The sequence below is a fragment of the Podarcis muralis genome, chromosome Z, assembly GCF_964188315.1.
Source record: "Podarcis muralis chromosome Z, rPodMur119.hap1.1, whole genome shotgun sequence".
Lineage (NCBI taxonomy): Eukaryota > Metazoa > Chordata > Lepidosauria > Squamata > Lacertidae > Podarcis > Podarcis muralis.
Window position 1 is genome coordinate 45,940,868 of NC_135673.1, and position 24,648 is coordinate 45,965,515.

General features: G+C 45.4%; 1 protein-coding gene across 2 annotated transcripts; it reads right to left on the reverse strand.

The window, feature by feature from the left end:
- Positions 1 to 2,721: 2,721 nt before the first annotated feature.
- On the reverse strand, positions 2,722 to 24,524 carry ZIC3 (Zic family zinc finger 3). 2 transcript variants are annotated; one of them, XR_003704702.2, is made up of 4 exons: positions 22,071 to 24,524; positions 20,398 to 20,561; positions 17,170 to 19,013; positions 2,722 to 4,065 (listed from the first exon to the last, which is right to left on the reverse strand). XR_003704702.2 is itself a non-coding variant. In XM_028716087.2 (3 exons), the coding sequence occupies exons 1-3, from the start codon at positions 23,260 to 23,262 to the stop codon at positions 18,828 to 18,830; spliced, it is 1,542 nt and encodes a 513-aa protein (XP_028571920.2). In that variant the 5' UTR covers positions 23,263 to 24,524; the 3' UTR covers positions 16,035 to 18,827. The 2 variants fall into 2 exon arrangements, 1 of the variants encoding a protein (XP_028571920.2); XM_028716087.2 differs by lacking the exon at positions 2,722 to 4,065 and having other exon boundaries at positions 16,035 to 19,013.
- Between the last annotated feature and the right edge of the window lie 124 nt (positions 24,525 to 24,648).

The following is a 24,648-nucleotide window of genomic DNA, read 5'->3' on the forward strand; positions in this document are numbered from 1 at the left end:
CTCCCCTTAGGACTTAGGGGTGTGGGAGCAGCAGGGACTGTGCCCCCTCCCTGCCCAAAGTGGTTGGCTTCCCCCATGGAGCCCATACATTTGCCCAATAGGAAAGGTTTCCTACATGGCCCACCCTGCATGTTGGAGGAACCATCTGAGAGAGAGCAGGAAGCCACAGTCCTGGCGTGTGCCCTTGCGAATGCCAGTATAATATCAGGGAGGAACGTATATTATAGCCCTTTTAAGCCACACTACTTCAGAACACAGGTCAGGCTTTAGGTAACTCAGTGCTCCCAACTATAAAGAACCCCTTGCCAATAGACAACAATTCTGGCCTAGGCTGTTCCCTTGATGTGCTGGCTGGCGATGCACAGGTATCATTTATATTTTATATGGTGGCCCATTTCACTTAGATATTTGGCAGACAAAGCAGATTTATTCTGGAATGGTATAGCTCCAGGAGCTATACCATATGGTGTTTCTGCACTTGTTGGTGGGCTGGAAGAACAACTCTATGGTGTTCTATACCCATGAATTTTAATAAGATGACATATTGTTGTATGGGGGGGTGGACCCTTGAGCTCTTTTCAGACAACACAGTTTGAATTACAGTCATGTACAATGCTGCTCAAAGGATCTTTTTGCATAGCCCTTTCTTCCCCAACCAGGCACTCTCCAGATGTTTTGAACTACAACTCTCATGGGCCCTGCCAGTCCAGCAAAGAGCTAGGAATGATGGCAGTTGTACTTTAAAACATCTGGATGGCACCATGTGAGCTACAGCTACCCCTGTATTTACCTATCAAGAAACAGCTACAGCCATCCTGTGATTATTTCACACTTTAGATTGGGTGGTGAACTCACATGTGCATCTCCAACGCATGGCTTCTCAGACAATTGGTGGCTGGAAGTTGAAAATGAGGAGTGACTTCAGTGAGAACAGGATTGTGCATGAGGAGACTTTTCAACCTTCCATCTGCTGTGTTAGATCTGCAACTATCTGCAAATTGTGATACTGAGGTTCTATTCTATTCTACAGTGGTACCTCAGGTTAAGAACTTAATTCGTTCTGGAGGTCCATTCTTAACCTGCAACTGTTCTTATCTGAGGTACCACTTTAGCTAATGGGGCCTCCTGCTGCTGCCACGCCGCCACTGCGTGATTTCTGTTCTCATCCTGAAGCAAAGTTCTTAACCCAAGGTACTATTTCTGGGTTAGCAGAGTCTGTAACCTGAAGCATCTGTAACCTGAAGCATCTGTAACCCAAGGTACCACTGTATTCTATTCCGTTCCGTTCCATTCATTATTTGTGGAACAGTCTCCCTTGGGAGGTTGTGGACTCTCCCTCCATGGAGGTTTTTTAGCAGAGGTTGGCTGGCCACCTGTCATGGATGCTTCAGCTGAGATTCCTGCATTGCAGGGGGTTGGACTAGATGACCCTCGGGGTCAGTTCCAACTCTACAATTCTATGATTATATTAAAATCACCCGTTTCTTCTACCAAAAATGCTCAGTGTGGCATATATGACCCTCACAACAACCCTGTGAGGTAGGTTAGGCTGAGAGTAAACTTTTAAGGCAGAGTACAGATATGAATCTGGGTCTCCCCCGTTTAATCCTATCACTCTAAACCATGATGGGGAACCTTTGTCAGCCCGAGGGCCACATTTCCTTCCTGACAACCTTCTGAGGGCCACATTGTGGCAGAAGGGAAGGCAAAAGGAGGTGGGGCAACGAATGTAACTGTTACCTTTCTACAGCAGCCAAGTTTTGATGCACACTCACACACCCATCTCTGTCCTCCATGCAGACACACAAGAGATTGTTATCAGAGTTGAAGGGCACATTTCCACCCAGGCAAAAACACTCGAAGAAAAGCCAGTGAGGAGTGTGGCCTGGGGACAGTTGGGGTGAGTGGGGGGAGATGTGGTCTGGAGAGAGTCTGAATGGTCATATAGGAGGTTCAGGCAGGCTCCCTTCAGTCCCTAGGCAGCAGCTCCTCATCACTGCTCTAAATGTTACGTCAAATATTGTGAACCCTATGGAATAATACCAACAAAGCTCAGGTGTCCCATTTGCCCCCAGTGTGCAGATTATGCCTAGTCACTGCCGACAAAGCTATTATTTCCCAGTAGCAAGGTTTCAGATAGAGATAAGGTGATGGGGAGCAGAAGCACCCTACTTTTTACTCAACAGGAGGAATGTAGTTGAAAAGCCATCATCACAAAGTGAGCATTTTAAACTCTTGTTCCATCTTCCTCATAGCTCCCTCTCCCTCCCTCTCTCTCTTACTAAGATAACTGCATTCTGCCGACAGCTATTAACATTCCTGGAAATGAAAATGTTCGCAGGAAGATAATGAAAAACAGACACTTAGTAACAGTTTCATTTTGCATGTTTAAATATTCATAACTCTCTTCATAAAACCACATGTTTGCTCTCCTTAATGCTCAGGCAATTGTGTTTATGAAATGTCATATTTCTTGTACGCCTTTTCATTACTTCGTTTGCATTCAGTAGAGCACAACTTACACAAAACACTGAAGCTTTTGCTTTTATGCAAAAAGATTGGTCAAGATTGAGAACTGAAAATTATCAAATCTGTGGACAGGTGCAGGGAGACAGCCTGCCCATCTCAGTACAATAAAAACATTCACCAACACAGCTTTGACTTCAGACTTTGTAGGGGACATCAATAGAGATGATCAGTGCATTTAACAAGGCATTGTGCTGTTAGAAAAGCATTTTCATTTATTGGAAGGCAAGCAGATCTATAAAGCAATCTTAACATTAAAGTGAATAGTCCACAAGATTTCCCTCCCCCATTGGGAGAGGGAGATGTAGAATCCCTTCCTTCTCCACCCCCTCCTGAACATATGTTGAAGATGGGGTGGTCTCTGATTTGGCACAGGGTCGATAGGCCTGATCCAGGGGCCACAAATCAGGAGCATGGAGTGGATTAGGGTGCACAGCCTGTCACTGGTAAACAGAAGCCTTCTGTCTCATCCCTCCCCTATCCCAACTTAGCAATGGCCAAATAAATATAACTCCAGTGGAGATCCCTCTGTGTGTGCACATGAGCGTGCCCACCTGCAATTTCCGGCATCTGTGTCTGTGCAGATGTGAATTCTGGTGCCACAAAAGCAAGTCTCTGCACTGGTTTAGCGCAGTGCGCGGGCACTCGCTGAGTGGGCGGCTCGGTTCAGGGGTGGCTCGTGGGCCACTTAAACAACCCCCGTGGGCCGCTTGTGACCCATGGGCCTTAGATTGCTGACCCCTGCCCTAAGTCCTTGTATTGCACCCCTCTCTGCCTACTGAGACGGGCCCTTCTCCTTCCATAGGGCTAGACTTTCTGCCATCAGGACCACAAAGGCAAATACTAAAAAAAATATGTGCAGAGCTCCTGAAACACCACATTCTTGTGATAGAGATTGTAGCTTGGGGCTGGAACACATGCTTTCATGAAGAAGGTCTCAGATTCATTCCCTGGCATCCCCAGCCAAAATATTCTGTTAGCAGGTAATGGAGATGGCTCCCTCTCTGCGTGGAACCCTGGAGAGCTGCTGTCATTATTCAAAGCAAACAGTATTGGACAGAGCAGGAAGGCAGTCTGCCCTGGTTGAAGGCAGATTCCTAAGCTGCCTGCCTATCACCATACTGAAGTTCAGGTTTATGCCTTCCCTATATCTCACCAGGTGGCAAGATATGACAGAAGTGTACATACATGGCATGGAGAAAGTGAACAGAGAATACTGTTTGCTGGAAGCTGCAGTAGGAGACAGTGCTGTTGCACTCAGGTCCTACTTGCAGGCTCTTCCCATCAAGACATCTGGTTGGCCACTGTGAGATCAGGCTGCCAGGTTAGATGGACTCTTCTTATGTCCTTATAACTCACTTTTGCTGCATTTGAATTTGATTGGGGTGCATTGGCAGTATTCTGTCTCACTTCCAGTCTCCATGATTTAGGAAGGAGATTGACAATCTGAAGCATGTCCAGAGGAGAATGACCAGGATAATGAGGAATCTGGAAACCAGGTCCTATGAGGAGCAGTTGAAAGAGCTGAGTATGTTTACCCTGGAGAAGAGAAGAAGAGAAAGAGATTATGGTGGTCATCAAATATCAAAAGGATTGTCACAGAAAAAAGTGTTCTCCATAGCACCAGAAGATTGCTGTAGAACCATCTAAAATTCAAGGACAAGACCATCTAAAATTAAAGGACACAGACCTAAAGTCAATGGGTCTACTATGAGTAGAACTTGGTTGGATTCAACCTTGTTGGGTAGAAGCTGTAGGCAAGGAGATTTCTGCTAAGGTAACTCCGGGAACTATAGTTAGTTAAGAGTTCTGGGAATTGGAACACTGAGGGATAAACTAATATTCCCAGGATTCTTTGGAGGAATGTATGGTGCGTAGGATTGGCCCTACAGTGAGGCAACGTGAGGCAGCTTCATATACCTTGAGGGAGGGTGCTGTCTTGTCCTTTGCCTTGGACAGCAAATTGTCTTGAGCCAGCCCTGATGACGCATGCATACACAGCCTGAAGTTCAAGCAAAGTGGAATCAGGATAAAGTGAACCAGAAAATGGTCACAAAGCTGAAAAAGGGAAAATCTTCTCAAACACACACCAATTTGGCATGATGAAATTCAAAGTTTTCATTAAAAAATAAGTGAGTGCTAGCCTCCCAGAAAACATCTATCTGTCGCCTTCTAGAAGAGGGTGGGATGTTTTAATGTGTTTCTTTTTCCTCCTCTTCATTTTGATGTATCTATGGGGGGGGGGCTATCTGGTTGGTTGGTTGGTTGGTTGGTTGGTTGGTTGGTTGGTTGCGTGTTGCTTTGGGTTGCCCTAGGCAAGATAAAGCGACTAACAAATTCAAATAATAATAATAATAAATTAAATTCAAGGGGAAAGGAATGTGGCAACTCTGTCCCCAAAGAGCATCCCACAGTCTAGGTGCCACCCTGGACCCTCTCATATCATCCTTTTCAACAGAGTAAGATCAGCTATTCTGCTGCAAGTCATCAAGAGTTGAGCAAGCAAACCATCAATTGTCTCTTTCTCCAATTCAGTCCCCTCCAACTATTACTTTTGATAATAATAGCTATTATCAAACTACAACTCCCATCAACCCCATCCAGCACCCAGGCCTATGGGAAGTGCAGTCTAAAACAACTGGAGAGAACCCAGTTGCCAACACGTTAGTCTATTGCATAGATGGGAGCATCAGCTTTTGGCAACCTTCCTGCTTAGACATTGTAAAAATATTATTTGAAGGTTGTTTAATGTGGGAGAGGGAGGATGTAACTGCATAAAAGTTTAAAAACAGTACACTTATTTATTTATTTATTCAGTTTATTTATTCAGTTTATTTATTCAGTTTATTTATTCAGTTTATATACCGCCCAAAGATCTCAAGACGGTGTACAACATTAAGAACATGTTTTACGGAGCATGACAATAAAAAAAACAATACAAAGCATAATAATAGACAACATAATGATAAAATAATCATAATAACAGTCCCTTCTCCTCTCTCTCTCTCTGTTTCTCTCTCTCTCTCACTCACTCTCTGTCTCTCACTCACTCACTCACACACACACCCCTTTAACAGGCCATATATTATTTAATGGCCAAAGTCCTGGTTTAAGAGAAGAGTTTTTTGCCTGGTGCCTAAAGGCATGTAATGGTGGCACCAGGCGAGCCTCTCTGGGGACAGCATTCCACAAAGAGTGAGCCACCATGGGAAAAGGTTGTTTTTGTGTTGCCACCCTCCAAATCTCTCGGGGAGTGGGGACCTACAGAATGGCTTCAGGTGACAAGCACAGATTGTAGACCTAGCAGGGGCGTAGTGAGGGGGCCAGGAGGGCCATAGCCCAGGCACACGATTTTGAGGGGCCACGAACCAGGCGTCCCCATGTAGGGATCCCTCTTCCACCCTGCCTGCTGCCAGGGGCCTCTGGGCCCCATAGCCTAGCTTGGCCGCCACATCCCTGGCCCGCTTGTTGAATGGCCACCTAGCCAGCATTGGGGGGGTGCACTCTCCAAGGGCTGCATTAGCCAGCCAGGCTCCCCACTGTGCGGGCAAGTAGGTGGTGCATTGCAGCCCCATGAACTCTCCGTGTCCCATGCCCACCTAGTGGCAACGGCAGCCAGGGCTGGGCTGAGCTGGTGCAGCAGATTTTGCTCACTCTCCGTGCCGTGCCCTGGGAGCCGGCAAAGGACGCAACACCACTGAGAGCTAGGCTTCAACCCTAAAACAATAAAAAAAATGCTTGTTACAGAAATAAGTCCTGCTAAAAAGAGAGGGTGAATGCTAAGGCTCATAGTAGGTTTAAAATAGCCCCGCATTTAAAGCATCATTATACTGCTTTAAACTGCTTTAAAGAATCCTGGGAATTATAGTTTAAGAGAGAGTTGTTAGGAAAGCCCCATGCCTCTCACAGAGCTACAGTTCCCAGAATTTCCTGGGAAGATGGATTGACTGTTAAGTCACTCTGGGAAGTGAAGCTCTTTGAGGGGAATAGGGGTCTCCCAACACTGCTTGGTGATCTTAAACTACATTTCCCAGGATGCTGTTAAAACAGCATCATTGTATTTTAAATGTGCGGTGCAGACGGGGCCTTAGTGTGGAGCAAACAATCAATCATACAGCTCTACTGGAGATGAGTGGTTAGAACATTAAGAAAAGCCTACTGGATCAGGCCCATGGTCCATCTAGTCCTGCATCCTTTTCTCACAGTGGCCAACCAGATGCCTATGGGAAACATGCAAGCAGGACCTGAGCCCTAGAGAACTCTGCTGTCCTATAGTTTCCAGCAACAGGCTTTCAGAAGCATTGCTGCCTCCTGCCCATCGTGGCTAGTAGTCACTGATGGCCTTATCCTCAATTATTTAGCTTAGCACAGCCTCCCCCAACCTGCTGCTTTCCAAATGCTTTGGACTGCAACTTCTTTCATTCCTGACCATCAAGCATGCTGGCTGAAGGTTTTGGGAGATGTAGTCCAAAACATGTGATTGGAGAAGGCTGGTTCAGTGCAAGTTGCTGAGCATTTCTAGAAGGTGGTGGATTTTTTTTTAGAAGTAAGGAAATCAAAATTCAGAACCAATAGATTTCAGTGTAGACAAATTATGTATTCAGTACAGTTCTCTTGTCATCATTCTGGCAGAAGAGAAACTTGAAAGTTTTTTCCTAAACCTAAAGGTTAATGGAAATGGATAGATTCCACCACAAACAGCATGCCACTTTTTAGGGTAAAGCAATCCTGAGCTAATATGCTGCATCCATCTTATATTTGAACCTAATAGTAACCCAGTCATATGTCCACATATATGTAAATTACTTCCTAGGATTTCATGAAGTCAGCTGATCATCCTAATTCCAAAAGGATTATAAAATGCCTTTTACTCCAAGCAACACGTGCTATTCTATTGCAAGAGCAACAGTTACCGTATAATTTGCCTCGGATTAAAATGCGTTTGTTCAAAATAACCAAAGCAAGAATTACTAACTAGGTTCTTCAGCTGCACCCCTCTCAGAAAAGTCGGTGGGGGGGGGGTTGCTTTGGAGGAAAAAAAGCAAGCATGATCCACTTTGGGTTTACAAGCTAGATATTGCTTGTACTCTGTTTATTTGGATGCCAGTGGACTGGATGAAAACCAGTCCAATGCCAAGAGTGAAACATCACAATACAGTAATGTAAAAATCTTCTTCATTCAAATTAGTTACCAGCATTCACTTTATGGAGATAGATACTTGAATACCCTTTACCTAGAAGTAAGCCTCACGGAAGTTAAGGGGACTTACAGCCATGTATGTCTAGGACTGTGCTGTGGATGTGCCATTTATACCAGTTTACATTAACATTGTAATATTGGGGTATATGAGGTATTAGGGAAGGACTAGTACCTTTGGTGGGGGCACATTATGCTCCTTCTGGGGTAGTTTGTCCACCGTGGATGAGAAGGGAGCCCATCTAGGAGAAGGAAAATTCTGACCCTAAATCTCCCTTGCCTTGTGGGATACCTTCAGAAGAAGAAAAGGCTCAGGAGTAAACCCTTCACAAATCCAGAGTGGAGTCCCTAAGATGGTTAGATGGCACCTTGTATGCCTCCTTCCAGCAACTCCTGCAACCAAGCTGATGCCAAACATCTTGCTCTGCTTTCCTTTGGACCACATCAAGAGGAGGGTATTGTCATTTGGACAATCCAGGACCTCCATACATACTGCCCAGGCTTGCACCCTGGGGTGGTCACTTTGGTGCTGTAAACACAGCAGTTTGGCTTCATCCCCATAGGGGTATGTATCTCAAGACAGGTAGATGCCAACAGCAACATTAACATGGTCTGTTCTACTATCCCAGCATTTTCTATCAGAAGGACTATTGCACAGATACCCAAAAAGAAGGTTGTTTATTAGCTCAAACTGGTCCTCTTTTCTTCTGGATTAATTAACCTGTTACCCCTGGCTTTGTACTAGAACTAAGATGAATATTTTAAAAAGCAAATTTGCATCTCAAATAGCAGATTAAAACATACTTCAACATTCACTAAGAAGACAGGCAGGGGTGCTGAAATAAAAACAGCCATGTCTTCCATTTTGTCTTAATTTGGTCTTTGGCCTCCTTTGAACAAAGCCAGTTTGCAACCTTCTCCCACAGAGCCAGCATAGCCAGGAGGCAGGTGAGGCCCAGACCAGCTCATCCTTTTCACCACTGCAACCTGCTTCTTCACCCACCTCTCACTCTGACACAAAGAACAGAGGTGGTGCGAAAGAGCAGCAGTAGAAACCACTGCCTGCTTGCTCCTCGGCTCTCTGACTGACAAGCTGCAATAATGGCAGTAAAGAGAAATGTTTCTCACCCTCTTTCATCATACTAGAACTTGGGGCCATTCAATGAAGCTGAATGCTGGAAGATTTAGAACAGGGGTGGGGGGATAAAAGACCGTATTTTTCGCTCTATAAGACGCAACAGACCACAAGACCCACCTAGTTTTTAGAGGAAAACAAGAAAAAAAAATATCTGAATCTCAGAAGCCAGAACAGCAAGAGGGATCACTGCTCAGTGAAAGCAGCAATCCCTCTTGCTGTTCTGGCTTCTGGGATAGCTGCGCGGCCTGCATTCGCTCCATAAGACGCACACACATTTCCCCTTACTTTTTAGGAGGGAAAAAGTGAGTCTTATAGAGCAAGAATTATGGTAGTTAAAACCATGGAATTTTCTTGTAGAAGAGGCCACCAAATCACCAACTTAGATGGTTTTGAAAGAGAATCAGGCAAATTCATTTAGCATACAGCAAAATCAATGTCTTACTAGCTATGAAGTTTATGATTTCCCCTCTAATATTGGAAGCAGTATGTCTCTGAATACTAGTTTCTGGGAATTGCAGGTATGGAGAGTGCTGTTGTGCACAGGTTCTGTTTGTGGGATTTCCAAAACATGTCTGGTTGGCTACTGTCAGAACAGAATGCTGGACTGGATGGGCCCTGGTCTGATCCAGCAGAACGTTCCTATATTCTTAAAGCGATAGACTCACTGAGTGGGGGTGGGGACTACAGACCATGTCTCACTTAAATGCCCTCTAATACCTGGAGTCAATAATCACAGTGGATAATCAATAGTGGACGAAGAATAGAAGTTACACCATAGGTCCTTCCAGCTCTGTATTGTCTATGCTGTATTGTCTAGGATTTCAGAGCTGTAATCTTCCTCAGTCCCATCTGGAAATGCCAGTGATTGAATTTTGCACCATATACACATTAATAAGACAAATCACAGTGTGCTATATGCCCAAAGAGTAGGTCCCCCAGCGGTGTAGCTAGCCGCTCAGGTGCCTGGTGTAGGAGCGTGTCCTGCACCCATGGGGGCGGGGCAAGCCTCTCCCACAGTTAGAGCCTCTGCCCGGCTGAGGGAGAGGCAGTAAGCAGACACAAGTCCCACGCTGCCGTTTTAGGCAGTGTGGAACCTGCAGACTCCTAAGCCACCACGTCACTCCTGAAAAGTTTCATGAGCCCATTTAAAAAAGAAAAAAACCACCTTATTTTGTCACACACAATCCCTCAGTGATGACACCTGGGGCGGGCTCCACCCTCCTTCCTCCGCCACTGGGTGCCCCAAGAGACACAAAACCTTGAGAAGGGCACATGCATTTCCATAAAACCACACAGAGCAGCTCTCCAACTCAGATATTTGTTCCGCATAGCAATGCACTCTCAAATATAGCTGTTGTATATTGTCTGGAACAGACAAATCCTGGTCTACAAAACTCCATCATGCAGTTCTCCACCCACATTTCTCACTCTCTGGCCCTGCTCACTCCTGGCATGAAGCACCCAGAACAGTTGCCCACAAGGAAATGCAGACCTCAGTCTGAGAAAAGGATTGTCCACCCCTGCCTTTGTCTAGCAGAAGCCCTTCAATTCTAGCCAAGTGGAGGCTTCAAATTGTTCAGAAACTTTGTACATGCTCCAAGGCAGCAGCCCCAACCCAGCAACAGGCATTGAAATCAATGGGCATTTATGCATTCTCAGCTCTGTTCCTTTCTTAAAATGCTCCCTCCCGCCAACGGTCCCTTTGTATGATTATGATTCTAGGGCTGAATCCTGATTTCTGGCTGAAATTAAGATGCCTGGCATAGAGTTCCACAAAATGCATCCAGAAGGTCCCCCCTCGGTCAACCCGCTTCCCACAGCGTTGCTGATCGGTCTGGCTCCTGCTGCTTTCTCCTGGCTCTCTGCCAAAAAAGAGAAAGCAGCTGCTTTGGGGAGGCCATAGACAGCAACCACAACAACTCCCCCCCCCTCTCTCTTTCTCCTGCGCTGCACTCCACAGGGTATTCCCCCCCCCCCCCGAAAAATCTTCCGCCATTTGGCTTGAGACTTTGCAAGACCCAGCAATCTCTCTCCACAGTAAGCAGCTTCGTGTACTTATGATGACCTAGGACACCCAAACTGAGCCTTTGAAAATTGCTTTTAAAGGGGACAGAGCTGCGGGGGGGGGGGGGCTTCTCTCTTCCACACACAGACACACTCCTGGCAATGTAGTCTGCAAGTTGGAATTCCGAATCAGTCTCCTCTGGTTAAATTTTTGCTGTATTAAACAAATAAAGTTGTTGGCTCTCAAAACCATTGCCATATTTCTAATCATCAGTGACTTAAGCAGGACAAAATGGGAAGAAATTGCAGATTTATGGAGGAAGGGGTTGCTGGCGATGCCTCTCTCTGTGTGTCCAGCTATGGTATTTTCCTGTTGCGTGCAGGAGAGAGGTGAGTTATATTGGGTGCCCGTGGCTTTTAAGCCCTTGTCTATCTATAAATAAGCTGTCTTAGCAGAATCCTGAAAGCAACTTGTAGTGGAATGAAAATACAAGCCAATCCAGGCAGCCACTAATGGCAAAGGGCAGGTGTAGGGGTAGTGATAGGGTTGCCAGCTTTTTCAGCAGGACCTGCAGCTGCATCTTTAAAAGCAGCTCAAGGGACCAATGTTCCCAAGGCATCCTGTTTCTCTCACCATGCTGTGAAAAGCCTTCCTTACTGGTTTCTGTACTGCGAAAGGCACAATAGCTGTGTTGAGCTGGTTTCCCCTCCGTGGCAGCTGCTAAGAAGATAGATGCAATCTCATTTTGGGCCAAAGTCAAGGTGTGCACCGTGGAATTTAGCGAGGCACCTTTGCAAGTATAAACATGCACAAAGGCAGGTGGGTGAGGCTGGCAGCCTATATCTTAGCCTCCCCCAACCTGAGGCTTTGGACAACCACAACCATCCACTAGAGCCAGCACAAGAGAGAGCTACATCCCATGGATTTCAACTGAGCTTACTTCCACATTAAAGTATGTGACCCATTGCACTTTAAAATCACAATCCTCTTTGCAAAAAATGCCCAATTCTGTGTTTCCTAGGAAATAAGCACCACTTGTTTTGATGGGATATACTTCTGAGTAAGTGGCCAGAGGCACACTTACTTCAATGCATGGAATCGAAATGCAGAGCTTTCTCTCTGAGTAAACATAAATAGGCTAGGCCAGGCTGCTAAGGCTGCTATCCAATTCAGGTTCACCAGGCAGAGAGTAAAGTTCCATTTAACTCAGTGGGACTGACTTCTGACTTTTCTGATTCAGGGCTACAGAGAGACAAGAGTGCTAGTGGTATTGTACTGGGATCAGATAAATTTAGTTATGTGTGTATTTCTCTTACTCTATTGCAAACCCATACAAAGGCCATCAATGAAGGAGGGATTATTCCATCTATTTCAGACTATTGCTAAGGAATACCTACACGTTTGGACAATCGACTGTTCAATAAATGACAATCCTTAAAGCATTGATATATATGCTTATTGTGGATCTTAACACACAAAGGATGAACAGGATGCACCAGATGTGCATGCCAAATGCCATAGCCCTTTGCTAAATGAAATAAAGGATATCTGACCTGGGATTGGAATATTGCACTAATACAAGATATTTAAGAAAAAGCTACACGACAAAAACATACTTTCAAAATGCACTGGAGTTCTTTAATATATCTGCCCTGGCAATTTAGGCTACAGTCCTATATCATACACACAATTACCTGGGAGCAGGCTACATAGATCACACCCAGTAAGGTTGTACTGTTAACATTGGACATACCTAAGAGCAGATCTTGTCCAATGCAAACCTAGGCATGTTTACTTAGAAATAAATCACACTGAGCTCAGTGGGACTTACTCCTAGGTAAGTGAGAATGGGATTGCAACCTAAGCCTTGCTGTAAAGCTTCCAATACACACAGAAATATTTTTCAACATTCAAATATGAAAGGGTACTCTCTTGCTCCCGTACACTAATTTTAGAGCCCCCACCAAGCCAATTTTTCATGGAACCGTCAAAGAATTTAGGAGGAATGTGGTATGGGGAGGGGCGACCCTTTCCACCTTTAATTTTCCCATCACTTCATATTTCTCTACTTCCTGAGCAAGGTCTCAACCTCCAGAATGGAACACAAATATGGATGAGCCGGAAAATCTCATTCACAGAGACAGGCAAGTATCAGTAGCACCTTTTCCTGGACTCTGCATATTGCACCATCCATCCAAGTGCCTCATCCCCACTTGCAACACAAAGGAATCCAAAGGAAGAGACTCAAGTACTAGTCTCCTCATGCAGATTTCTGGCCATGCAACAATCACCTGGGGATGGGGAAGGAAATGAGGGATGGGGAGATATACAAGAGCATGCCCACAGGCCACAGAATGCACCAAACTAATAAGTAAACAAGCTTTCATGAGAAAAGTGGTGCAGTTCAGATCTATTGAAATAAAGGCTGCACTCTGGTGAGTAAACCCCATTGAAAAGTGGGGTGTGTGCTTCTGAGTAAACATGCACTGGATTATACATTGGCTAGCATTTTATCCAATAACCCCAAGAGTGTTGTTGACAGTAACCCTTAAACATCTACGCTGTTGCTATGGCCATATTTAAGGACAGGAAGCATTAACAATGAGACATAATAATGTAACAGTAGACTGTCAAAAATAATTGTATATCAATGACAAAACATACACAGTGTTTTCTTATTTATAATATCAGGCCCAATCTATCCAAAGTGATGCCTTTTTAAATCCCACTGATTTTTAGCTGAAGAATTGCACACAGGTGCTTAAAGTGTAAGCCTCTCTACATGTCTACTCAAAAGTATGTCTTACTGTGTTGCAAAGCTCTTACTGCCAGGGATTTGGGTACAGAATTGTAGTCTATTGAGTTGCAAATGCTATGAATGCTGACATGAGAGTAAGTCCCACTTAAATTAGTGAGACTTTAACTTCTACATCATTATGCTCAGAACCACCCTGATTTGTTGAAATAAACCAATCTCCCAGATGTTGTTGGACTCTAAATCCCATCAGTTCCTGCCAGTGTGGCCAATGGTCAGGGATTATGGGAGTTGTAGTCCAACAAATACCTGGAGGGCCACAGGTTCCTCATCCCTGAATTAAATATTTGATTTCTTTGTGTGAAATGTTGTCGGAAACCAGAAAATAAAACCATAACGATAATCCTAAACAATAAATAGGTGGAGGAAGGGTTCCATATCATGGGTTTCAGATTAACAGACCGTCCACTGCAACCAGTCAGCAATTTTATAGCCAATTCCTCCCCCAGGAAAAAAAATCTTCCGGGGAGGCTATGTTCACAAAAAGTCTCACCTTTTAAAGATTTTCCCTTATCCAAATGCAGAGTTACTTCCTGAACTGCAAAACTGATAATAATAATAATTTTAAAAATCCTACATGGTGATCAGGTCCACAGGGAGTGATTTCCTCCTGGTCTGGTCTGCACATAGCAAAGGAAATACTTTCACAGCAAGCCCGCAAAGAAATGCTGCAGAAAAAAATATATTATATACTAATAAAAAAATAATTACGTATTTTAGGTATGTGCTTAAACAAATGGGGAACGAGAGAAATAAATTGCAAAGAAAAGATTAAAAGGGCAAAATTCTCCATTTCAAAGAGGCAAACTTCCAATCTCTCTGTCTGTCTGTATCCTCTGTAGATCCAGCCTGTGAGACTTCACTGCAAAAGGTCACAGTGATGCCACTTGCTGCCTAGTACCTACATTTACTCAGAAGTCCCACTGCCTTTAGTGGTGCCTCCTCAGCTCCGCATGGCCACACTTCCAAACATACTGGTTGCAGTGTAAGGCTATTCCCAAGGAGCAAGCCCCATTGAGTTGGATGGACGGGGACTTACCTCTGAGCCAACATGCTCAGTACAAGAGTGTTGCAGCGCAATGCTAGGCATTTCTACTCGGAAGCAAGCACTACTGTATTCCATAGGACTTGGATTGCAACCTCACATCACAAGCCCATGCCTGTCTACTCAAGAGATAAGAACATAGGAAGGAAACCCTGTCTTACTACCAATGTGGTGTCTGGGTGGAGACCAGGCTTCAGATGCCAGGTCAGCCATGAAGCATTCAGGGTGACCTTGGGGCAGTCCGTCCCCCCATTGGAACCCTACCTGGCTGGGTTGTTGTGAGGATTGAAAAACGAGGAAGGGGGGAGCAGCAAGCAGGTGGGGTGTATGGAAATAAATAAATCCAATCAATTAACTGACTAGAGAGTAGGCCCCATTCTGCACAGCAAGACTTACTTCTGAGTATAGATTCTGATTATTAGGCTGTCACTGAACAAAAATAAAAGCTGCTCCATAATTATTCCTCACCCCATCTCCCTTGCCTGGCCGAGGGCTTGAACCGCGGAAGGGGCCTTTGGCTGAGCAGGCCAGGAGGTTTTCCTCATTGCCAAGTTCAGAATGAGGTACAGGGGTCGCTCGGGGCAACCTACCCCCAAGCCAACTGGGTCCGCAAAGTGAAGTGTGTGTTGTGGGGGCGGGAAAAGTGGGTGGACGTCACTTTCTGAGTTGCCTCTGCGAAGGTGGCGGGTCAGGGAGGGAAGCCTAGTCTCCCCATCCTTATTAACAATCTTCCCTTCCTTTGACTGAACTAACACACACACCCCTCCCCGTGAGAAGCATCCAAACACCACCGTTGCCTGGAGCAGGGGGGAAAACAGCCAAAGTTGCTGGGAGTGAGGGAGGGTCTATTCTCGCCCTCCCGATCACCTCCCTCTCTCTCCTCCCCCCCCCCCCCAGGCCTTCAAGAGAACAGGCTTGGAAGCAGATTACTGTATTCCCTAGACTCAAGGGCTCTTGTCTCTACACACGAACGCCTTTGGAATCGGGATATTCCAGGATATTCCGCCAGGATATTCACACACACACACACCTCCTTTCAAAGAAAAAAAGAAAAGCCCGGTCGTTTAATCCGAAGCGGCCTTGATTCGGTTTGTTCCGACGGTTCCCAGCGAGTAAAAGCCAACTAAAATCATTAAGACTCTAGTTCACCAAAGCAGTCCAGAATTGAGTCCCTTGTTGTATTCTGTGTAGCCACGGATTCCCCACGTGCCCTCAGGTTTCTGTGCAAAACCGCTTCGGTTTCCCCCCCTAGAGCTGGATCCGGCTATACAAAAGCGCGAATGGTTTGTTTGTTTGTGTTTTAAAAAAAAAAAAAGCCATGCCGGCAAGGAAATCCGATTTAATGCGTGGTCGGGAGATTTGCGGGTTTAAAAATAAAATAAAATTGCAGGCCTGGTCTCTGGCAGCCAGCGGGGCTAGCTTTTGAAACTCGGAGAAAAGTTTTTTTAAAAACTTTCAGCGCAAGCGAGAGGCCTCCCGGAGACTGCAATGACCAACTGAGATCAATTGAGCCAGAAAATTAGCCTACAAGCCAATTTCATTCATTTGACTCCCAAGAATCCTCAACGGGCTAAAATCAAGAGGCTTCTAATTAGTACTAGCTTCTTTGTAATTTTTCTATCTCCAAAACAACAAAATCCCTTTCTCAAAATCCATGTGTTTGTTTCCTGGATACCATGTGTTTGTTTCCTGGATACCTTATATTCAAGGGGGGGGGGGGGAGTTGAAGCCAGGTGCAAGTCCTCTTGATTATTTACGCATCAATACTACCATGCATTTTCAGTACACATATTTCTGATATCACAACGCTAGAGGAACATGACCTAAAGCCCAGATGAACATGGATTATATTTGACCAACCAACAGATGGAAGACACCTAGTGAGACCCTTTCCACCAAGTGTATTTAGCAATAAATCAATAGAAATACTGTACTACAAAGAGGCCCTGATTTTTTTGCGCACATTTTCCTCAACCCCCTACACACGCACACATGCACACACTCACAATATAGCTGCCAACTATGGGTGCAGCCATGCATAGCCCCCACTTCCCCTTCTATGACATTTTAGCTTTTATTATCAATATTCTTTACAATGCTGTATAATAATGGAATGCTTCAAAGTGCAACATATTTTTTTTAAAAAAAGAAACAATAATTCACATTCTGTGCTCAGTTAATAGAGAACCACATCAACCATTACCAACTTGAGAGTAAGTCCCACTGAAAAATTAAAGAGCCTTGCTTCCTGTTAATTTAGTTTAGGACACAGAATAAGACATGAAAACTAGCTAGATAGGCAGGCAGGCAGGCAGGCAGGCAGAATATTAATATGGGACTGTGAAATTAATTTGGGAGTGTATTTTTGTTCACATTCACCAAAGACACACATAAAGCATATTTCCCATAGGCACCCATAATTCAGAAAACTAATTCCGTTTACCTTTTGGTGTTTACATGTGTCTGTCAAGGCAGATTTAGAGCCTCTAGCTCCTCCCTTCTTCGTTTGAAGTTCAAGATGTCCAGGCCACTAAGTGAATTGTGAACCCCATGTGTGGTGGAGGAGATTCCAAGAAACCATTATAAGACATTTGCAGTGAGGACAGGCAGGTCATCATCTAAACAGGGGTGGGAGCGGGGGGAGACACACACACACACACACACACACACACAACCCTCTTTCTTCCCTCCGACCCACCCGTGGTGAGAAAGAACCAAACACCATAAACCTTTCAAGCAGGGGTGGAAGGGAGGCAGGGGTGGTCAGCATTTCACATAAATAAAGGAAAATTGGAAGTGAGGTGATGAGATCTAGCAAATTGGGAAGCATTTTACAAAATGGAAGACACACCCCTTGCTTCTTTTTAGATTTGCTTTTTGCAGCTGTGAGTCCCCGTCCCCCCCAAAGGCAGAAATTTTGAAAAAGGGTTGGGGGAGGAAAAAGATGGAAGGAAAACATTGGAAAGAAATGGATTCTACTGTGTTATTTCCAAAACAATAAACTTTTAATGCTAAAGCAGTTATATAACCAAAAAGCTGTACAGAGTTTGTCTGGATTTTGTTTGTTTGTTAGAAAACAAAATTTCTTCTTTTTTTGTGGGGTTTTTGTTTTGTTTTTTTCCTCATAAATATGTTTCCGTTTCCGGCACTTCTCTCAATAATTAAATTACAATTGATAAATATGGCATCATGGATATGTATTTACAAAAAAAAAGTTATTACAAAAAGGCAACTGTTTATACTAAACCGCCATGAGCTGAGTGAAATTAAGATTACATTTCCCCCTCCTGAAAAACATACTGAAGAACACCCCTGGCCCATTCTCAAATCAGATGAAATACATTCACAAGTGTAATGTTTTAGAGAGTGAGAAAAAGGTAGGAGAAAAAAAGACAGAAAGACAGAGAAAGAGAGAGAGAAAGAAAGATTTCAAGACAATACAGGACTTTGGCAAGTTTTAAGACTGTGGTTGTTGTTTTTTCTTATTATTTTTAATAATCACAACTAAGGCCAAGGGGAAAAGTCAGTTTTCTGTTTTTCAAAATCCAACCCCTCCAAAAAAAAGAGAGAGAGAGAGAGGAGGGGGTATATATCTATAGGAAGTTAAATCATAAAGTGTAAAAGTCAGTTCGTTGTTTTTCAACATCCCACCCCAAAAAGGAGTGGGTATATATCTATTGGAAGTATATATTTACAAAAGGCAAGAATGTTGGGAAATAAAGGGAGTGGTATTGAAAGGTGAGTTGGAAGAGGGATTTAAAAAAAGGAAAAAAAGAAATAACCATCAATGCAGAAAAATCCTGAGAAAAATAGAGACAAAGTCCAGCCTCCGGCTTTTGGATAGGGTTAAAAAAAAATATCACACCCTTGCCACCACTTGTTTGTTGTTGTTGCTGCTGCTGCTACTGTAGTTGTTCCTCCTTCGTTTTTATTTTATTTTTATTATTATTATTTTTTGTCCTGCAAACTCCAATGACAGGCCAAAGATGAATCCGGTGTCCTTTGATGTCAACAGGAATGCTTTTGGTAAAGTCTGGTTAGTCTGGTTTTTGTTGTTGTTGTTGATTTTGTAGGGGAGGAGAGGAGTTGAATTTGTCCTCATCAGACATACCACTCATTAAAGTTGGGGGGCAGTTCTTGGTTGTGGCTGGGGTTGGTGGTCTGAACAGCTGCTGGTGGTGGTTTGCTGGAGTCCTTGCTGCTGGCAGCCACAACGGCTGGCGGGGTGGAGGACTCGTAGCCAGAACTAGCCGCCGGAGAGGATTCCGACCCTTGGCTCTCATGGACCTGAAAAAAGAAGGCAGAGACAATTGCCACAAGTCCAAGAGCAAGGAACTCTCTTCTTTTTTGCCAGTGGACAGAAGGGGAGAGTTGATTTACAGTGAGCCACCAATCAGTACATAAATATATATATATATACACACAACTCATTATCTAGCTATTTGTTTATTTTTTGAAAATTACTGGATAAGTGGAAAATATGGCCAACCTGCCAAGCTGATCCCATAATTAAATATGGGATGGAAAGGGTAAATTCTGGAAGAAATCCCCAACAACAACACCTTCTATAAAAACAGAAACAGGATAGCACATTATTAGATGAGCACACTATACTGGAAATCAGAGCACTGTTTTATACCTAGTGGCCTCAAGCACTACTATTCGCTATAAGTGATATTTTAAAAAAGATTTTATATTTCAGGAGCAGATTATATATGTATATACACTTAATATTTTAAATATGTGTGGATGGATATCAGATGACTCTGCACTCCGTTCCAAACCCCCCCCCCCACTCTCACAAACTCAGCGGCCAAATTTACTCATTCATAAACCAGGAATGGAAGCTTAGCAACTATACATGATGAAATGTTATTTAACAAGGGAGAACAAACCAGGCACTTGAGACAAACTGCTCCTTGTGCAAGACGGCCCCCTCTCTGGCCAAGCCAAAGCCTTTTGAAAATTACAAAATAAAAAATAAAAATTTAAAAACAGCATGCGCAATTCCTTTTATTTCCATCTCACTGAGGCAATCATTACTTGAAAGCCCAGGGAAGAGCCTTCTACTTTTTCACCAGCAGAATAGCCAGGGTTCTTTTCAATATGGAAATGTATCAAACTGGAAGGTTATACACACAGAAAAACACTCCATGGGTGTCTATGTCCAGACACACAAAATCAGCATATGGGCATAGGATTATGCATAAAATATACATACATGTATAACTATATAGATTGATACATGTGTAATTGATACATGTGTAATTAATTACATACATAATATAAATGCACATGAAGGCACGTGCATATATAGTTCCAATTACATAAGCAGATGGGCAAACATAAATAACTATAGAACTATATTATGTATTTTGTACACATGTATAATATAAATAGGTATGCATTCAGGAATAATACAGATGCTCTCAAACAGACAAATTAATAAATTAATAAATAATTGATAAATTGATAAGCATATATAACTATAAACCACACACACGTGGCTTTTATTTATATCTATAGAAACAGAAACAGAAATACAGATGTGTCTGTAAACCTTCACTCTATATGCCCACACCCTACATGAGAGCGGGGGAAGAGGGTGGTCAGATCTCACCAAATTAAGGGAGCCATGGCAAAAGCAAGGTCCCCAGGAGGAATCCTTTACCTTCATGTGCTTCCTTAAGGAGCTGGGGTGGGTGTAGGACTTGTCGCAGACTTTGCAGATGTATGGCTTGTCTGATGTGTGGACATGCATGTGCTTCTTTCGGTCGCTGCTGTTTGCAAAACGCCGGTCACAGCCTTCAAACTCACACTTAAAGGGCTTCTCTCCTGCAAGTAAAAAATAATAAATAACCAGAGATTGGGCCACTTGTTTCGTAAAGAAGAGACACAGTAGTAGGATGGGGGTACAGGATGGTTAGGGCTTTTCCCACTAACTCCCCACTCCCTTTCTCTCTTATCACACACAAGCACACCTTTTCTGCCTACGGCAAAACTTTCTTCTTTTTCTTTGCAGCTTTTGGGCTCCCTGCTGCTCCTCTGCCTGAACTCTCTCGCTCTTTGTACACAGACAGGTTTCTGAATTTTAATTTTTTTAAAAGTAGGAGAGAGCAAGGAGGAGCCAAGGGCTCTGGGCTGGTGAAGGGACACCAGACAGTTCTGAGACAACAGAGTTTTGAAACTTTGCAGTTCAATTAAAGGGCCCTTTTGTAGCTTTTAATTTCTGCCTTTGAAATGCTACGGGCTTTCCTTAAACTGACTGTTAAAAATGAGATGAGAATTGGATGCTTAGATTATTTGGGGCAGGAAGAAAAGGAGGGGAGGGGAGAGAGAGAAAGCGGAGAAGAAAACTCCCCTGAAGATAAATTGTGGAGATCCAGACAGTTTTATAAGATGTACTTAAGAAGGCAATAATGTGTGTTGGATTGCTGTTTCCGTCTAATTCTACGCTAGTTTTTTTGTAGAGGACAGAACCGTTTATTTCTCTTTTTTCCATGCTTTTTTTTTAAAAAAAAGAGTGCTTTGGACAAAAAGTATCAGTGATTTAATTAGAAGATGTGCCAATCAAGGCATTAAGAGAGCGGGCGAGAGCGGAAGTAACCGAAAATTAGATTGCATTAGCATTTGTATGGTTTCCTCAACAGGATGTCTGAGGAGAGCTCAGTCTCTTTCTCTTTCTCTTTCTCTTTCTCTTTCTCGCAAAAAGCAACACACACAGCTCCAATGATTTTTGTTTCCCTCGCATTACATCCAGAGGGAGAGAACTCCATGAGAGGGACGAATGCGGGGGGGGGGGTCGTGTACAGGGGTGGCTAAAGAGTTGCAGATGAAAAGAAAGCTTCGGAAATATCATCTTCAGAAGTAAAAGGAAAGTTAAAAAAAATCAGTCAGGAATTATTTCTCTTCTCGTTTGAAATCGACAAGGAACCTCCGTGAAACTGACTTTCAGCGCGTAGGGGTGAAGAGAGTATTTTAAACGCCTAAACAGAAATAGGCAAAAGCAAACCACTCGTTTTATATAGTTTCAGATTATTTCTACCCCACCTTCCCCAAACCCTGATCCTTCGGACCTCCAGAGCCATACAGAGCAACCTTTTGGCCCGCTCTGCTTTTTTTAAAAAAAAAGCTCTACCCAGAACAAATCCAAAATTATTAAAAATAAGAATCTGGGATTTTAATTTTGTTGTCTTCTGCTCAGGATTATTGCTGGTTAGATAGATGCATACAACTGTATTGGTGGGTATATATTGTTGGATATATACATATATATATACATATATATATACATATATACATACATGTCCAAGGGTGGTGTGCCAAGGGTGTGTCTCGCCTTACCTGTGTGCGTCCTCTTGTGGATCTTGAGGTTCTCCGACCTGGCGAAGATCTTCCCGCAGCCGGGAAAGGGACACGGGAAGGGCTTCTCGCCGGTGTGCACGCGGATGTGGTTGACGAGTTTGTATTTCGCTTTGAAGGACTTGCCCTCGCGGGGACATTCCTCCCAGTAGCAGATGTGGTTGTTCTGCTCAGGGCCTCCGACGTGCTCCATGGTGACGTGGGTGACCAGTTCGTGCATGGTGCTGAAAGTCCGGTCGCAGCTCTTTTTGGGTCGGCTCAGCGGCGGCTGGTGAGGCTGCTGTTGCTGATGCGGAGGAGCCGGAGGCTGCGACAGCTCCTCGATCCATTTGCAGGAGAGCTCCTGTTTGATGGGCTGCCGCATGTAGCGGAAAAAGGCTCCCGCGCCGTGGTGGTGGTGACGGTGGTGAGCCGCCGCGGCCGCGGCCGCCACGTTCATGCCCCCCATGTTCACATTCATGGGGCTGTAGTTGTGGAACTGAGCCGGGCCCCCATAAGGGTCCGCGCGGGGGCTGGAGACTCCTCGGTACGTCTCCGGCCTCCCGAAAAAGTCCCCCCGCAAGCCCAGGTGCATCTGCCCGTTCTCCACGTGCCCGGTCGGGGAGGTGTGGCTGGGGTTCTGATCGTGCAAACTCGGGAACAGCAAGTAGCCGCCAGGGCTGTCCGGGATGCCCGGAGGAGCGTGGAGCCCGCTGGGCGCATTGCCGCCGAAGAGGCCGTGCTGAGCTGCAGCCGCAGCCGCCGCCGCGGATCCACCTCCTCCGCCACCGCCGCCGCCGGCGGGGGAATCCCCGAGCGCGGATCCCCCGCGGTTGCGGAATAGAAAGTCCCGCGTGGAGTTGAAAGCGGCCGCGGCGGCCGCGGCGGCGTAAGAGGAAGGCACCTGGCCGGCGTGGTGAGGCGGGTGCGGAGGGTGGCGGTGATGGTGATGGTGCGGGTAGCCCGACGCTTGCGGCGTGAAAGCAGAGCCTTGTCCCGACGCCAGCTCGTGGGGCGCTGGGCTTATTTTAAAGGACGAGTCCCCGAAGGGGTGGTTGAGCCCCATGGCCGCAGCGGCGGCGGCGGCGGCAGCGGCATCGCGGTTCGCCACTTCGTGCGGGTGGTGGCACGGCGCTCCGAAGCCCCCGACTCCCAGCGCGGGGAACTGAGGCCCGCCGTCTAACAACATGGTCATAGTCCGCCTTGAGAGATGCAGCAGAAGCAGAAGGAAGAGGAACCGCGGGGAAGATGAAGAGGACGAGGCGGCCCCACGACGGCGATCTCCTCCCGCGTCTCCTTCCTTTCGCCCCCTTTCCTGTCCCCCTCCCCAACTTCCAAATAACAACACGAGCTCTCCAAAGCTTTCGATCTCCCCCTTCTCTCTCTCTCTCTCTCTCTCTCCCCTCCCCACTACTAGCTCAGCCCCACACAATGGAGAGACAGGCAGGAGGGCTCGCGCGCCAGCCCCACGAATGCCGCATTCACACGCGCTCCAAACCTTTCACAAATAAGTGGGTGGGGGGTTGGAGAGAAGAAGAGAGGGGGGTAGAGAAAACAACAACTGAACAACACCCGCTCCCCAAAAAACAGTCCCCCCCAAACCCCACCCACTAGCCCTAAAAAGCTACGAACGGAGGCACCCCCTCTGTCCCCCCCCACAGACTCGCACACACAACCCCTGGGGGGATCCCCGCTGCCTCTTTCCCCTCCTGCCTTCCAGGAGGGCGCCCTCCACTCCAACTGAGCGACGTCCTTGCACTGGCTAAAGTCAGGCGCTCCTCCCTTCCTAACACATATGGAGAGGGGGGGAGAAAGAAAAAAGAGAGGGAGAGGAAGGGCGAGGGACGCTGAGAGGGAGAATACCCAACTCCAAGAGGCAGCTTCCCTGCCAGCCAATGGGGAACCGCCTGGCTAGCCGTCACCTGACCCCCAGCTGGCCTGCCCATTGGACCAAACCCGCCTGATTGACAGCGTTTAACATTGAATATGGCAGCTGCGTTTAAGCCCTGCGCTCTGATTGGCCCGGCTGGGTTTAGTGAGGCGCAGGTAAGGTTAAAGGGTGTCCGCCAACCCCCAAATGTTTTGTTTACTGGAGATGCAACGGGGGGCTTTTGCGGGGGAGCAGAGAAGAGGGCTTGGGGGTGGAGATGATGGTCCTGGGTTTAGGGGCAAATTACTTGTGCATCATTCTTACCCAGCCCAAAGCAGAAAAGGAGGGGGATGACGCTCTGCGTGTATAGTCCGATTCCATCAACCGCTGCGCCGTTAATATTTAGGAAGAAAATTCCAAATCCTTTGAAGCTGTCCCTGCATTGCCCCCACCACGCGAATTTGCCCCTTATAGGACTCCCTTTGCTTCCCTTCAGCCCTCAACATTTCCGTTTGTTTTCTGTAACAATTCCTCGAAAGCACTGTAGCAACACACTTCTCTTGAAAAAATAAAATAATAACAAGAAAAGTCTTTAAAGAAAAGGAGGGGAGGAAAACCGGAGTGGGGGTGGGGGGAGAGATGAACTTACAGAGATGAAAAACTTAAAAGACAGGGCAAGATGCTTCCGAAGACGTCAGAACTCCCCATATT